The sequence below is a fragment of the Littorina saxatilis genome, unplaced genomic scaffold (genome assembly GCF_037325665.1).
Source record: "Littorina saxatilis isolate snail1 unplaced genomic scaffold, US_GU_Lsax_2.0 scaffold_905, whole genome shotgun sequence".
Classification (NCBI taxonomy): domain Eukaryota; kingdom Metazoa; phylum Mollusca; class Gastropoda; order Littorinimorpha; family Littorinidae; genus Littorina; species Littorina saxatilis.
Window position 1 is genome coordinate 1,480 of NW_027126683.1, and position 13,521 is coordinate 15,000.

The 13,521-nt window shown below is 43.2% G+C and overlaps 1 protein-coding gene across 1 annotated transcript in view; it reads right to left on the reverse strand.

Annotated features, from left to right (window-relative positions):
• Nucleotides 1-538: 538 nt before the first annotated feature.
• LOC138955177 (uncharacterized) overlaps nt 539-13,521 on the reverse strand; it is a 17,323-nt gene continuing 4,340 nt past the window's right edge. The window contains exons 3-7 of the mRNA XM_070326840.1: nt 11,462-11,724; nt 10,267-10,426; nt 9,266-9,494; nt 4,529-4,627; nt 539-644 (exon numbers count right to left, since the gene is read on the reverse strand). Coding sequence (XP_070182941.1) covers nt 4,609-4,627; nt 9,266-9,494; nt 10,267-10,426; nt 11,462-11,724 — 671 coding nt within the window. The 3' untranslated portion in view covers nt 539-644; nt 4,529-4,608. The remainder of the gene's footprint in view (nt 645-4,528; nt 4,628-9,265; nt 9,495-10,266; nt 10,427-11,461; nt 11,725-13,521) is intronic.

The window sequence follows — 13,521 nt, forward strand, 5'->3', positions numbered from 1 at the left end:
GGTCCTGGAACTGGTACTACAGAAATATATCACAGTCGGATATCCGATCGGATATCACTTCTATTCAGTAATCCAAATCAATTCTGGTCAGTCCAATTGTTGACATGAGCTAAAGCAGGGCAACAATTTTCCGCTCAACACAGGCACAGTACAAACAGATTATTTATACACAAAAAGTCATACTGTATCATGCAGGGCCGGACTAGGCTAAGAGGAGTGGGGGGGGGGGGGGGGGGGGGGGGGTTTGCCAGTGGTGGCTAGGGGGAACATCCCCTTGGCGGGGGTGAGGGGGCTTGCCCCCTGAAGCTGATGGGTAGGTTATATTCTGAGATAGGAAAATGGTCGCTCCTTGCATGAAACGGCATAAAATAAACAATAATAAAAAATGTTTTAAATAAGTGAGGTACATGATTAGGCTGGGGGGGGGGGGGGCGCCCCCCATAACCCCCCCCCCCCCCCCCCGGTAGTCTGGCCCTGCCATGCATGTGAAACCTGGCAATGTTATTTGTCTTTGAAAAAAAATACTTCATTTTAGAGGACACCTTTCCTTTTGTAGGGGGTGGTTGTACAAGTGGCAAAATTGAGTACACGGTAGATACAGAGTCTGCGTCAGAGTTTTCCGTGTCTGGTCGGTATGAGGCATCCTGTCAAACAATTTAAATACAAACCGGCATGAAATCCCACAAATGTATTATAATTTTGGTTTCTTTCAATACTTACCCTGTGGGTATTACATATGCATTATCCTAATATGATGCCATAATTGCTAGCACGAAAAATATGATAAACATTTATGTCTAAACCAATATTTATCCTGCCAGATAAATCTATACCTAAAGGTACATCTTTTTATTGGCTTATTGGAATCCTCACGTTGGAAAATGTCTGCGACCATTTTTGTTATGTCTCAAAAGTATTTATAAGCGCTGTACGATCCAACAATCTTCCGATCGTGTACGTCGGAAGTGACCTTTAAACTTTTAAATCGAAATTCGCCTGACCGTCGGCTCGACCACAGGCAAGGCAGGCGTTAGCTTTGGGGATTGGTTTGGTATACAGAGAGAGCCTCTCTCTCAGTGCTGGGCCAGTCGCTATTATAGAATACTGATGGGCCGGTCGATGGAACGTGCTGTGCGTTGAGCTGTGATTGTCGCGGAGGGTATGAATGACACCGCTTTCATTATCTGTACGATAGCTACCCATTGCCTAAAATTTGAAATACGGGCTTAGTTATTTACTTAGAAGTGTGCATTTTTCTTGGGTTGATAGTGTGGTTGTGCACAAGCTGTTTGGTCTACTGTTGGGGGTAGAACGCCAGTTTCTAAATATGTGATGGTCTCCCCGACTGCATAGCATACAGAGTGCTCACCAATGCAGTTTCAGTGCCAGTAGGGGGTTCGCTGTTACTATACGATCATTCTGTGAACTACACAAGTTATGAACATGTGCTGTTTGGCCAAGAAGTGGCGTATTTAGTACATATGGGCGTGAATACTGGGTTTTCTTTCTAGTGCAGTAGTGGTGGAATGCTAGCTTCCTGGAGATTAAAACTTGGGTGGAATATAGTTAGGAAGGAAGGTTGGGATTCAGATCGGCTAAAAATAAACATGGCAAAAATTGCTCTGGACTGGCCCTTTAATCAACAGTTGTATATTATTGATTTCGGGGATATAACAGTTACAAAACTACATATTCAGGTTCGGATTTCAAATCCCCATTGATCTCCTCTCCGTATTCCAATGAAACAAGAAGAGCAAACGCTCGATCGAGTCACTTTCGCAGTTCTGAATATTATATGAGGCATCAGATGGACAGGAAGAAATTGCTATTCACAACACAATGAGTCACGTTCACATAAAATTTGAGCCCGGTCACTTTTATAGTTTCCGAGAAAAGCCCAACGTTAAGTTGTGTGTTGCCGAACAGAAAAGGCTAGTTATCTCCCTTGTTTTTTCTGATAACGTTCGTAAAAGGCTACAGATGTAAATACTTTGATGTAAAGAATAATCCTACAAAGTTTCAATCACATCCGATGAACTTTGTCAAAGATATAAAATGTCTAATTTTTCCTTTGACGCTGACCTGTGACCTTGAAAAAGGTCAAAGGTCAACGAAACCATCGTTAAAGTGTAGAGGTCATTGGAGGTCACGACTAAACAAAATATGAGCCCGATCGCTTTGATAGTTTCCGAGAAAAGTCCAACGTTAAGGTGGTGTCTACGGACGGCCGGCCGGACAGACTAACACTGACCGATTACATAGAGTCACTTTTTCTTAAGTGACTCAAAAATCAAAACAAAACAATCAACCCCATACGATTCCACGCACACAGATGCACCCATTTTCACATTCCCCTCACAGCGCGGGTATTGTCTATTTTATTCTATGCACAAATAAGCGATGCTTTGAGTAAAACCAACGTTTGGATTGACCATTGCATTATCTTATCAGTGTTTATGTAGTGCCCATATCACACCATATCCCATTACGCGTAATAGGCAAGTATGTCACACACTTTCCTTCTCTGCCACTACTAAAGCAAACGTGTGCAAGATTGTTACATGCTTTGGAACATGTGCAAGAACGGATTCAAACTCGAAATCGTCCCCCCAAAAGCCCCAAAATGCACACACAACTTTTATTTCTCCTGCTGTTATCGTTTCTTCTCTTTACAAATTCTTCAACGCTGAGAATACTGAGAACGACATCCCAGACGACAGTACTGTTCCCATACGCGAATTTAGCTGCCCTTGGAAAGTGGCTCGCTCAGGAGGCCTGTTAGTCTGAAACTGGAAGGACAGAGTTCTGAACATAGATGACAAAGACCCCGAAAAGAACAACATTTCGCGGATGCAGACACAGAAAGACGTCACGAAGAATGCGATGCTTCAAAAGATACAGACTGTGACGATGACTGTGACGTCGTTCACATATACCGAGACGTCATTCATAGTTGTTCGTTCACTTCCGTCAAAAAGTAGATCTCTCCACAATGGCTGCTCCTGTGTTTAGGTTTGTCAAGCTTGAGTACGCAAAACGTGTTTGTTCTCTCCTCTGTTGAAGCTGTGACATAAATGCTATTCCGACTTGGTCGTGTGACAGAGTTTTCTTCCACACTCGATTAGCTGATGTCTAACTCAGCCTGACGGCTTCGTTAGACAATCAACGTAATCTCGTGTGGAAGAAAACGTGTCACACGACCAAGTCTGAATAGCAGGTAATGTGATATGGGCACGACATATATATTTTAGTTTCTACACTCACACTGCTCTCAGATGCTGAATGGTTTGATTGGTCAGACTCGATAGATTCACACTCAGTAGGAAATCCTGAGAAAAAAAATCAACAAATTGTTTTAGCAGCAGCATTTCATCCACAGGGGTGCTGGTGACTAAGACCTTCCAAATCTGAAATCCACAAGATATTATTTTTTTGGCGCACCTAAATCGGAAGACTAAATAGTCAAGCATGAAAACACACAAGAAAGCTATAGGAAATTGACGCCAAAAAAAATTGATGAGCGGGGTGGGTGGGGGTGCAATCTATGATCCGATTCGTGGCCCCAGGGTGATGACGCTGTTGAAAGCGCCACATTTCAGTGGCAGTGGAGTGGAGTAACGCTTGCCGCGTCTTTCGTGGGATGTCTAGCAGACGACATCGCCAGCTATACTTTCTCGGTAATGAGAAATCGAAATCTTTAGAGTTAATTCCTGAATCGGACCTGATCAAATCGGAAATTATTTTTAAGCAAACATCCCAAATCAGAAATCCGTTTTGAATCAGACAACTAGCACCCCTGCATCCAACAGCATAGCAACAATTCCCAAGTATCATACAAATTAACACACAAGTGCACAAGACATACGGTACTTTACCCACTTTTGTTTTTTTACAACTGCCGATAACGCATGATTCTGCGTAATTGACGCACTGAAATCACGCCGAGATTTTCACTCACTGCGTCAACTGCGCAGGTTTTGACCCCTGTGAAGAAGCTTCCGTGCACAGCAGACACTATTTCCGAACGTCACCACTGAGGTGCGTTTCCGAATGCAAAGTCACAAGTATACAACGCTAGCAAAATCGCGTGACGTTCACTACTACTGTGTAGCGAAATAACTAACGTTGCAAGCCAAGTTTTCCTTGCCTTCAGTCGCTAGTTTACACACGTTAAACTTTGAGAAAAATCCTAGATAAAATGTGACTCCCTAAAATTCCAAAATGACTTCCAGATTTTTGGACAGGGGGTCATCATGACTCTTTGTTTTGAATCCTACAGGGAGCTCTGATGTGGGCAAAACAGGACCCCTGTCCACTTGGTTTGACGCCAAATCAGACTCTTGGCCATATATGTTGATCGTTAAAACTATGTACAGAACATGTGGATTCATGGGCTGAGACTAGCAGTGATTCTACATCATATTTCAGATCAAAGTCAAATAGCAATGAAGGTGTGCAGCAAAATCGACTGAAAAACACCAGGTATCCACTTGGTTTCCAAACAATATGCCGAGATGACATCACTCGCCTTTCTTTGTTTGTATCGGTGGCTGCGGACCCTCGTCTTCTTCACAAGGTGATTCAGCATCAGCATCACTACCGTCTTGTTCACATTCGACTGTTTGTCCTGGTAGAGCAAAAGGAAAGAAGAAAATTTTACACATTATTTAGGATGGGAATTGGAAAAAGTGAAAAAGGCGGAAATTCACCTTTATGATCCCCCCCCCCCCCCCCCCCCAAAGTGTATGTTTCTGGTAACGTGACTAAAAAATATAGGGTAGGTAGGTCGGGAATCTTTTTTTTAAAACATCTTTTCAACTTATTTTGTCAAAAAACAGGATTTTTTTTCCTTCGAAAAACCATTTTTTTCTTGTTTTGTTTTAAATGCAAACAAAGTCGAGTCGGCAGGGAAAATAGGTAGGGTCAGGTGACCAGAAACATACAACTTTTTTTTTTGGGGGGGGGGGGGAGGGGGCTTATGGGTGATTTGCGGGTCAATTCCCATCCCTGATATTTCTGAACATCCCTCTGTTCTGTCCTTATGGTGCGCCAAATTGCTGACCACAAATTTCATAACCCATATTAGACTGAAAATCTGAGGCCTGATCTAGGAACGCTGAAGAAGAAGAAGAAGCTATAACCAGGGGTGTGGTTTGGTGTCAGATATCGGTCCTAGACCGGAATTTTTCCTAATTGTCCGAAAAATTGTAATCCAGTCAAATGTCCGTCCATTTACATGATAAGCCGGTCCATGACCGCTCAGTTTGCTATAAAATCGGTCAGACCTAAAACCGTTTATTAAACAAGATGGCAAATAAACTTACAAGCTAACATATATATATATAGAAAACGATCACTCGTATTCGTCCTCATGGTCCAATTGAGATTATGTAAACATGGCCTCCATTGAATCCCTGATTAAAAAAAGAAACATCAAAGAACTCTGGAATGTTTTGGGAGTAGGGGTAGGGTTTTGGTAGATGAACAGGGAAGTGAGCAATACGAGGCCACCGATCTGTTGGCGTCGGCATCGCAACCATCGGTATCGGGTTTGGGAGAAGAATCAACCCAAAAAACAAGCGAAAGAGGTTCTTCAGTTGGAACACAGCATCAGTCTGTCTTAGTCTGCCTCAGTTATCAATGCAACAGCTCAACCTACAGTCCCAGGAAGTAGGACAACCTTCAATTAACATTTTGTTTTCTCCAAAACAATTATGTAGTGTCACAATATTGGTTTGTTCTTATTTTTATTGTCAGTTCATTACTAGTCAGAAGCTGATTGAAGGTTAGCTGTGTTTGTGTGCTTTCTCATTTGATAAGAGAGAGAAAGAGAGAGTTTTTGTAACATTAAATGTCCGTAAAATATATGGAAACGGTCAAATGACCGAAAAAAGTTTTGTTGATCAGGACGATTTGTCCGACCATCAAATTTTCTAGCTACACCTCCGTATAACTCTACTTAACTGCACCAAAATCCACTGCACTGAAAAACGCCAGGTTTCATGTTTTAAAGAGGCGACTCCTGGTATAAAAGGAGCCAAGCTCCGCCTTGTTCAGTATGTTTGGGGAGAATGAGCTCGTCACTTCAGAAAGAAAAATCAAAAATTATGCCAGAAAGCAGTAGTTTTTCGACACGAAATGTGTTCGAGTTTTATATAAAGTAGTGACGAACACAATAGCACACAAACTTGGATAGAACACAAGGCACATGCATGCAAATGGGGGGGGGGTGGGGGGGAGAGAGAGAGAGAGAGAAAGAGAGAGAGAGAGAGAGAGAGAGAGAGAGAGAGAGAGAGAGAGAGAGAGAGAGAGAGAGAAAGCACGAACGAATGGCACACACTGTGTGAGAATAAAACACAGAAAGGGGGTGGGGGGGGGGGGGTGGGGGGGGGGGGGTGGTTGGAGAAACCCCGAGTAACAAGAAAAATTCCGAAGCAGCTTGTACCCTCTTATCTTCGAACAAACTCAGCTATACCAAACGGTCAGTGTGCGGTGTAACTGGAATGTTTCTAGTTCAGATACGTCAGCTCCTACACATCTCATAACAAACACCGCTCTTCGATTTACGGTGTTGACAACAGAATTGCCAACAGGAACCTGGGGGGAAGAAGAGAAAGTTTGCTGCCTATCACAGTGTTGATTGACACAATGGAAAGCAAAGGTGCTTGCTAGACCCTTTCTACTTTATACAGTTGCACAGCATGAAAGCAAAAGCTATACACACTAAATTTGCTGAAATGTTGTCACCTAGAATTTTGATGTCAACTATTCTGTGCATCATCAGTTTCCTCACTCTCTTCCCACTCACTGTCTGATTTATCTTCTTCCTCATTACCAGACTCCTCACTACTACAATCAAAGATCAGTTTGTACAAGGCAGGGTTCTCTAGTTTTTGTTCCGATCGAGTGGTACAATCTGCTGATTCACTTGTAGTTGTACCAAAACTTGAACTTTCAGCACTTACAGTTTCGTCACTCGATGCTATACTTTCGCTGTTTTGATTCGTCTGCTTCTTCATGTGCTTATTTCCACAAAATTTGCGTTTCTTGGGCTTTGAAGGCCCATACTTTTTATCCCCGGGCATAGTCTTTACCAAAACAAACTGCAATACCCTAAAATACACTCAACACAGCTACACACAATGTATCTTGAAAGTAAAATGAACACAGCATGCGCGACACAGTAAACGGTCTAGTCGGCCATTTTGAATGGCAGATAGGGAGGTGCCCATTGTTTCAGGTTTTCAAGGGAGTAATCCTTGTTATTAGGTACAGAAGGAGAGTGACTGAATGTTATTTTTTACTGTTTTGGGTCGCCATTTTGGGTGTTGTCAGCACCACACCCACCCAACTAAAAGGCTATTATCTCAAACAATGATTTGTTTATGCAAAATACAATTGCAGCACATGAAAGATGAATAATGTCTGAATAAAATGAGCCATAACAAAGGTATGTATCTGAAAAATGATGTTTTGGCAAAATTCTGGGCGACCCTAAAATACAATTTATTTACCAAAGAACATACATTTTACCATTAACAGTGATTATTTGATTATCATATTGTTATAGCAAGCGCCTATGGCGTCAACTGAAGTGCAGGTGCACTCACACGACAGCTAAAATTGACATCGCAGGTCTCTCTGTGGTGTGGTAAACCATGTCACGGAAGCCACTTGTGAGCCTCTCAACATAATTTATGTGATTTTCAAGCCATTGTATTCGCTCCAACGAAAGTCGGTATCTATGTCAGTATGTGCAGCAAAAATTTGGTAACAGACATTTAGAAAGGTGAGGATTCCGATAAGCAGAAGAACTAGGCAACAATTTTGACTGGAGGTCCCCTTTAACTGCATGGGTACGAAACTTTGTATGTAAGCTCTCTGTGTAAAATCACTAATAAATCAACCAATTTACATTAATGAGTCACAGTTGCAATAGGAGTAACCACACAAAGCACTTGACACTGGTTGACACTGAAACAGTCTGACTGATGACAGAAAATATCTCTTTTATCCCCCCCCCCCCCCCCCCCCCCTATATATTGTCAAACTGCAGACTCAAACACAGAATGAAACCGAGAAAGCAAAACATGTTTAGACAAGAAGAGCAAACGCTCGATCGAGTCACTTTCGCAGTTCTGAATATTATATGAGGCATCAGATGGACAGGAAGAAATTGCTATTCACAACACAATGAGTCACGTTCACATAAAATTTGAGCCCGGTCACTTTTATAGTTTCCGAGAAAAGCCCAACGTTAAGTTGTGTGTTGCCGAACAGAAAAGGCTAGTTATCTCCCTTGTTTTTCTGATAACGTTCGTAAAAGGCTACAGATGTAAATACTTTGATGTAAAGAATAATCCTACAAAGTTTCAATCACATCCGATGAACTTTGTCAAAGATATAAAATGTCTAATTTTTCCTTTGACGCTGACCTGTGACCTTGAAAAAGGTCAAAGGTCAACGAAACCATCGTTAAAGTGTAGAGGTCATTGGAGGTCACGACTAAACAAAATATGAGCCCGATCGCTTTGATAGTTTCCGAGAAAAGTCCAACGTTAAGGTGGTGTCTACGGACGGCCGGCCGGCCGGCCGGACAGACTAACACTGACCGATTACATAGAGTCACTTTTTCTCAAGTGACTCAAAAAATCCATCTCACACGGCATAAATAAATCCCTGCGCCTTGAATATGTGCGCGATATAAATTGCATAAAATTAAAATAAAAAAAATAAAAAATCCCTGAGCTTAGAACTATACCCATGGAATACGCGCGATATAAGCCTCATATTGAGAGGACACGTCAGCACTATTACAGAAGCTGTCTTGACGGCTAAAACAAGTGCACAGTTCTGTAGTTAGGTAAGCAAAGGAATGTGTGTACAAATGCACACAGAGGGACAACTATAAAGACAGAAGACAGTCACAAAGGCAAATGGAGAGAGAGAGGGAGAGAAATAGTGGCTCTAGACTATCATCATCACCACTACAGTGGACCCCGACACCCCCCCCCCCCCCCTTTTAAGACCCCCGATTTAAGACTTCCTCCTTTTTCAGACTTTCTTTGCATGACCTCAGTACATTTACCTCCATTTTAAGACTCCCTCCTTTTTCAGACTTTCTTTGCATGACCTCAGTACATTTACCTCCATTTTAAGACTCCCTCCTTTTCAAGATCAGATTTTCTCGCAATTTTGGAGGTCTTAAAAGGGGGGTTCCACTGTACTCTCATACCTCCTCCCCAACAAGATTCAAACCCCTTACCTCGTGGCTCTTGCCCTGCCTGATGCAGACGGCTGTGACGCCTGGCTACGATCTTGCAGCGTAGCTTCCACACGCGTGTAAGTCGTGCGGGTTATCATGGGGTGACCTTCGAGCGTCTGGCCAAAGACGACCTGCTGGGAGGTCATTTTAGGATCCTTGAGCTGTGTGCTGTTGGACTGAGGGTGAGTGTCCCTGTCTCGGGCGCTCTGTCTGTCGGGGCGTCCTGGGGCTGGAACAAAAGGTGGTGGAAATATTCATTTCCATTTTCATTACTTTATTGTCCCATCACTGGGAAATTCAGGTCAGTTCCTCCCAGTGGAAAGCTAGCAGCAACAGAGTCGCGCTACCCAGGTGTGTGCATGTTTAGGTGTAATCAGCCACCTGCACTTGTGGCAGAACGAGCGAGGTCTTTTACGTGCCACAGTGGTGACACGGGGGTGGAACATGGACACCGTCTCTGAGTCTGCACATAAAGTTGACCTGTGTCCGCCCCAGCCCGGATTCCAACCTGCGACCCTAGGATCACAAGTCCAGTGCTCTACCAAATGAGCTACCGGGCCCCCAAATTCCACATGTGAACATTTACTGACTGGAACGCCAGACAATTTAGCTTTTCTTATCTCGTTCCTTTTTTTTTTTTTTTTTGCAATACAAAAAACTGAAGATTGGTGATTTCTTCAAAATATTCTGGGACATATTCACACGAAGCAGATCAGGGAAACTGGCTAACTTCTGACAAAAGTCTCTGGGAGAAGAAAAAAGACTCCGGACATGACTGTCTCCTGCATTCCCCCAAAAGTGGCGTATGACTGCCTGAATGGCAGGGTAAAAACGATCATGCACTTTTACGTGCATGATCATAAGTGAACGTGGGATTTTCAGCCAATGAACGAAGAAGAAGTCCCTGCTTGTGTGTGTGTCACAATGATGACAAGCATGTCACAACTGAAACCGATGATTCAACTTGTTTTGAACTTGATGTGATTTTGTGACTGGCGTACCTTTGACATATCGTTGGTTCCCGGAGAAGACATTGAGCACACTGTAGGGGTCAGAGTGAGGGTTCTCCCAGCGAAGGGTGGGGCCGGGGGCAGGAGCCCTGTACTGCACACCGCTGAAGGCTCCAATCTCTGGCGCCGGTGTGGTGCCGTTACGCCCTGCCTGTAACGCAGCATCGTAACAACATTGATACAGTGGAACCACCCCTTTTAAGACACCCCCAATTCAAGACTCCCTCCTTTTTAAGACCTTGTTTTTTCAGACTTTCTGTTCATAACCTCTGTAAAATTACCCCCATTTTAAGACTCCCTCCTTTTTAAGACCTGATTTTCTCAAATTTTTAGAGGGGGTTTTCACTGTACTCTTTTGGTACTGTCTTTTGGAATGAGCTGAACAAAAATTTCGAAACAGAACAATTTGTCAAAGCTCTAATAACAAGCTGTATGTAACAGGACAATCGGAGTGAGATTATGTTGATTGGTACTTTTTATACCAGTAACATTTGTTGGTTGGTCAATTATGATATCAGCAGGATTTGATTAATAATAAACTGCTGTGTATGCTGCAACATCACAAAAGAACATGAACATGCCTTAAAATAAACAACAGACTGGACATTTTTTTCAACTAACATATTTTAGTCTCTGCTAATGCCCTGCGGATATAATGCATGACACAATACTGTGATACTGCACAATGTAATGCGCAGAGGAGCAAAAACTACCTACAGTATAATCAGGTGGCTCAGGCATTTGAAAGGTACGATACAGTATATTAATAAAATATAATCAAAACCAGCGCAGCGTCTGTTTTCATGTGGTTTTCATGGTTCAATAGTACCAGTGTTGGTGTAAGTCTGAGTCTGTCACAGTTATAACATTTTTCTTTCAGACATTTTTCAAATTCCGTCCAAAAAACCTGGACATGTTCACATTGCCACAAATAATGATAAACTGTATCTTGTTCTAATTCACAAAAATTGCATACATTGTTGGGGGCACCACCCTCTCTTTCTGTCTGTAGGCATGCCTGCCTTTCTCCCCTTCCCCCCCCCCCCCCAACTTCCCCCATTTCTCTCTTCACTTCTTCCTTACATAATCAAGTCGACTGCACCAGCTCCGGAACAAAGTTGCGCTAACAATGCCCCTCTCTGAGACCCTGCTTTTCTTTCACCCCCACCCCTCCCTTCACTCTCACCTGATTGAGTCCAGTAACAGTCAGTGCACCGGCTCTGGGCAAAGTGGCGCCAACGCTGTCTCTCTGTGACTGCGACACGGTTCGGGCCCCCGCCGTAGCAGCAGGGGTTTTGTCGCTACTGGCTGGCCGAATGGTCACGTTCTGAGCACCTGGCAAGTTGGAAGTGAACACATTGTAGTTGTCACGAGAGCCTGCGATCCGATCGTAGCGCGGAACAAACTCCACCTCGGGGCTGGAGTCACCTGCATCCTCTATGTGGGTGTCTGGAACAAGAAACAGATGGTTACTGAGAGTGGAAAAATAGCACAATTCAAATGACAAAATCTCACTGCTAATACATCTAATAATAATAATAATACAGTGGAACCCCTCACAACGACCCCTCTCTCTGAGGACTACCCCGCCACAACGACCTTTTTTTTTTAACCGATGTGTTTCCTTATATAGTTGTCACCAGTGTAGCGACCACCCCGCTATAACCAGTTATAACCGTCTTGCGTAAGCAAAGGCACTAATTAACCGCTGAGAGGTGTGATGGTTGGGTGGGCTGAGTAAACATCACAAACCAATCATCGAGAAAACAAACTCACGAGACCAACACACACCGTTCAATTCAGTCAGAATAGACAGTCTTTGGACAGAAGAGCAGTGGAGATCGACATGGCGTCTACAAAGAAAAGAAAATATTTAACTCGCGAAAATCGAGTGAATGTTGTGAACAAACACAAAAAGGGAGAAACTGCCATCGCGATTGCAAAAAGTCTTGATGTTGGAAAATCGCAAATTCAAAGAATTATCCAACTCCAAGAAAACATTCTGAAAAAGGTAGGGAAGTGGTGACAAGGCAGTGAACGCACTCACCATGCACTGACATCATACGAAAGCAGCCACACAAACACAGCACAGAGGCAGAGGCAGGTGTGCAGATGCTTTGTGAGAATAAGCGTTGAAAACCAGTTTGAATAAAAAAAACCAGCAGATAGAGCCGCATGTCATAATCATTCTTCTTGTCTGGCTTTATTGACTGCATGCCGATCTTGTGGCAGTGACTTTTCACTCTTCTGTCGGACTGTACACAAACCGCTCTCACTCTCCCTCACTGACTACCCTAAGCCCTGACAACTGATCCTTGGAAATTGTTTGGAAGAGTAATAATAATAATAATGGACATTTATTAATCGCCGTTTCTCACAAGAGCTCACGGCGATTTACATATTAATTTCTGCCGTGTGAGATGGAATTTTTTACACAATATATCACGCATTCACATCGGTCAGCAAACCTCAAGCCTATTAGGGCGAGCATTCACCTTTCACGGCCTTTATTCCAAGTACACCTCTCTATTTCTCTCCAATGCTCTTCCTGCTGACTTCAGTGACACCAGACACCCCACTGAGTTTAGCCAGCTACCCCCCCCCCCCCCCCCTCTCTCTCTCCCCCCAGCCATGTACTGTTTGGTGCTGTGGCCAGAGAGGTGTCACCGGCTAATTGAGGCCAGCTGCACTGTTCACTCAGAGCAAAACTAGTTGACTGTGTCTAACTTTTGACAAAGCAACACAACTGAAGGGTTCACAGATTAGGTAACCGACTCACTGGTCAAGGCTGCAGGGAAACAAGAGTATCTTGTCAATGAAAAAGGTTACACACAGATACGCGATGCTGAGAACGGTGGCCGATTTTTCACTCTCTTTCTCGGAGGGCCTTCATCATTGCAGGGACTGCTGTAAAGAAATGCTTGCTCAGAAACTAACTCTTTTTTGCATTAAAACATGCACCAGAACTGGTGGACACCATCGACAATGTCAAACATGAAATCGAAGCAGTTTGCTTGAGGAAACGGTCGTCAGCAACTCAAACTTCTCTGTTTTCTTTTTTTAAGAAAATCTGTTCGGACACGACCCGATGTTGATTTCAGTCAGTTTCGCTTCTGACAGTCACACTCACAGTATAACTATATAAGTTTTATTTACGTTTTTATTTCTTCTTCGTTTCCTTAAAAAGTAACAACAAGCTGTTTAACGTTCTGTTGTTGTTAATAAATATATATAGATCTATATTAA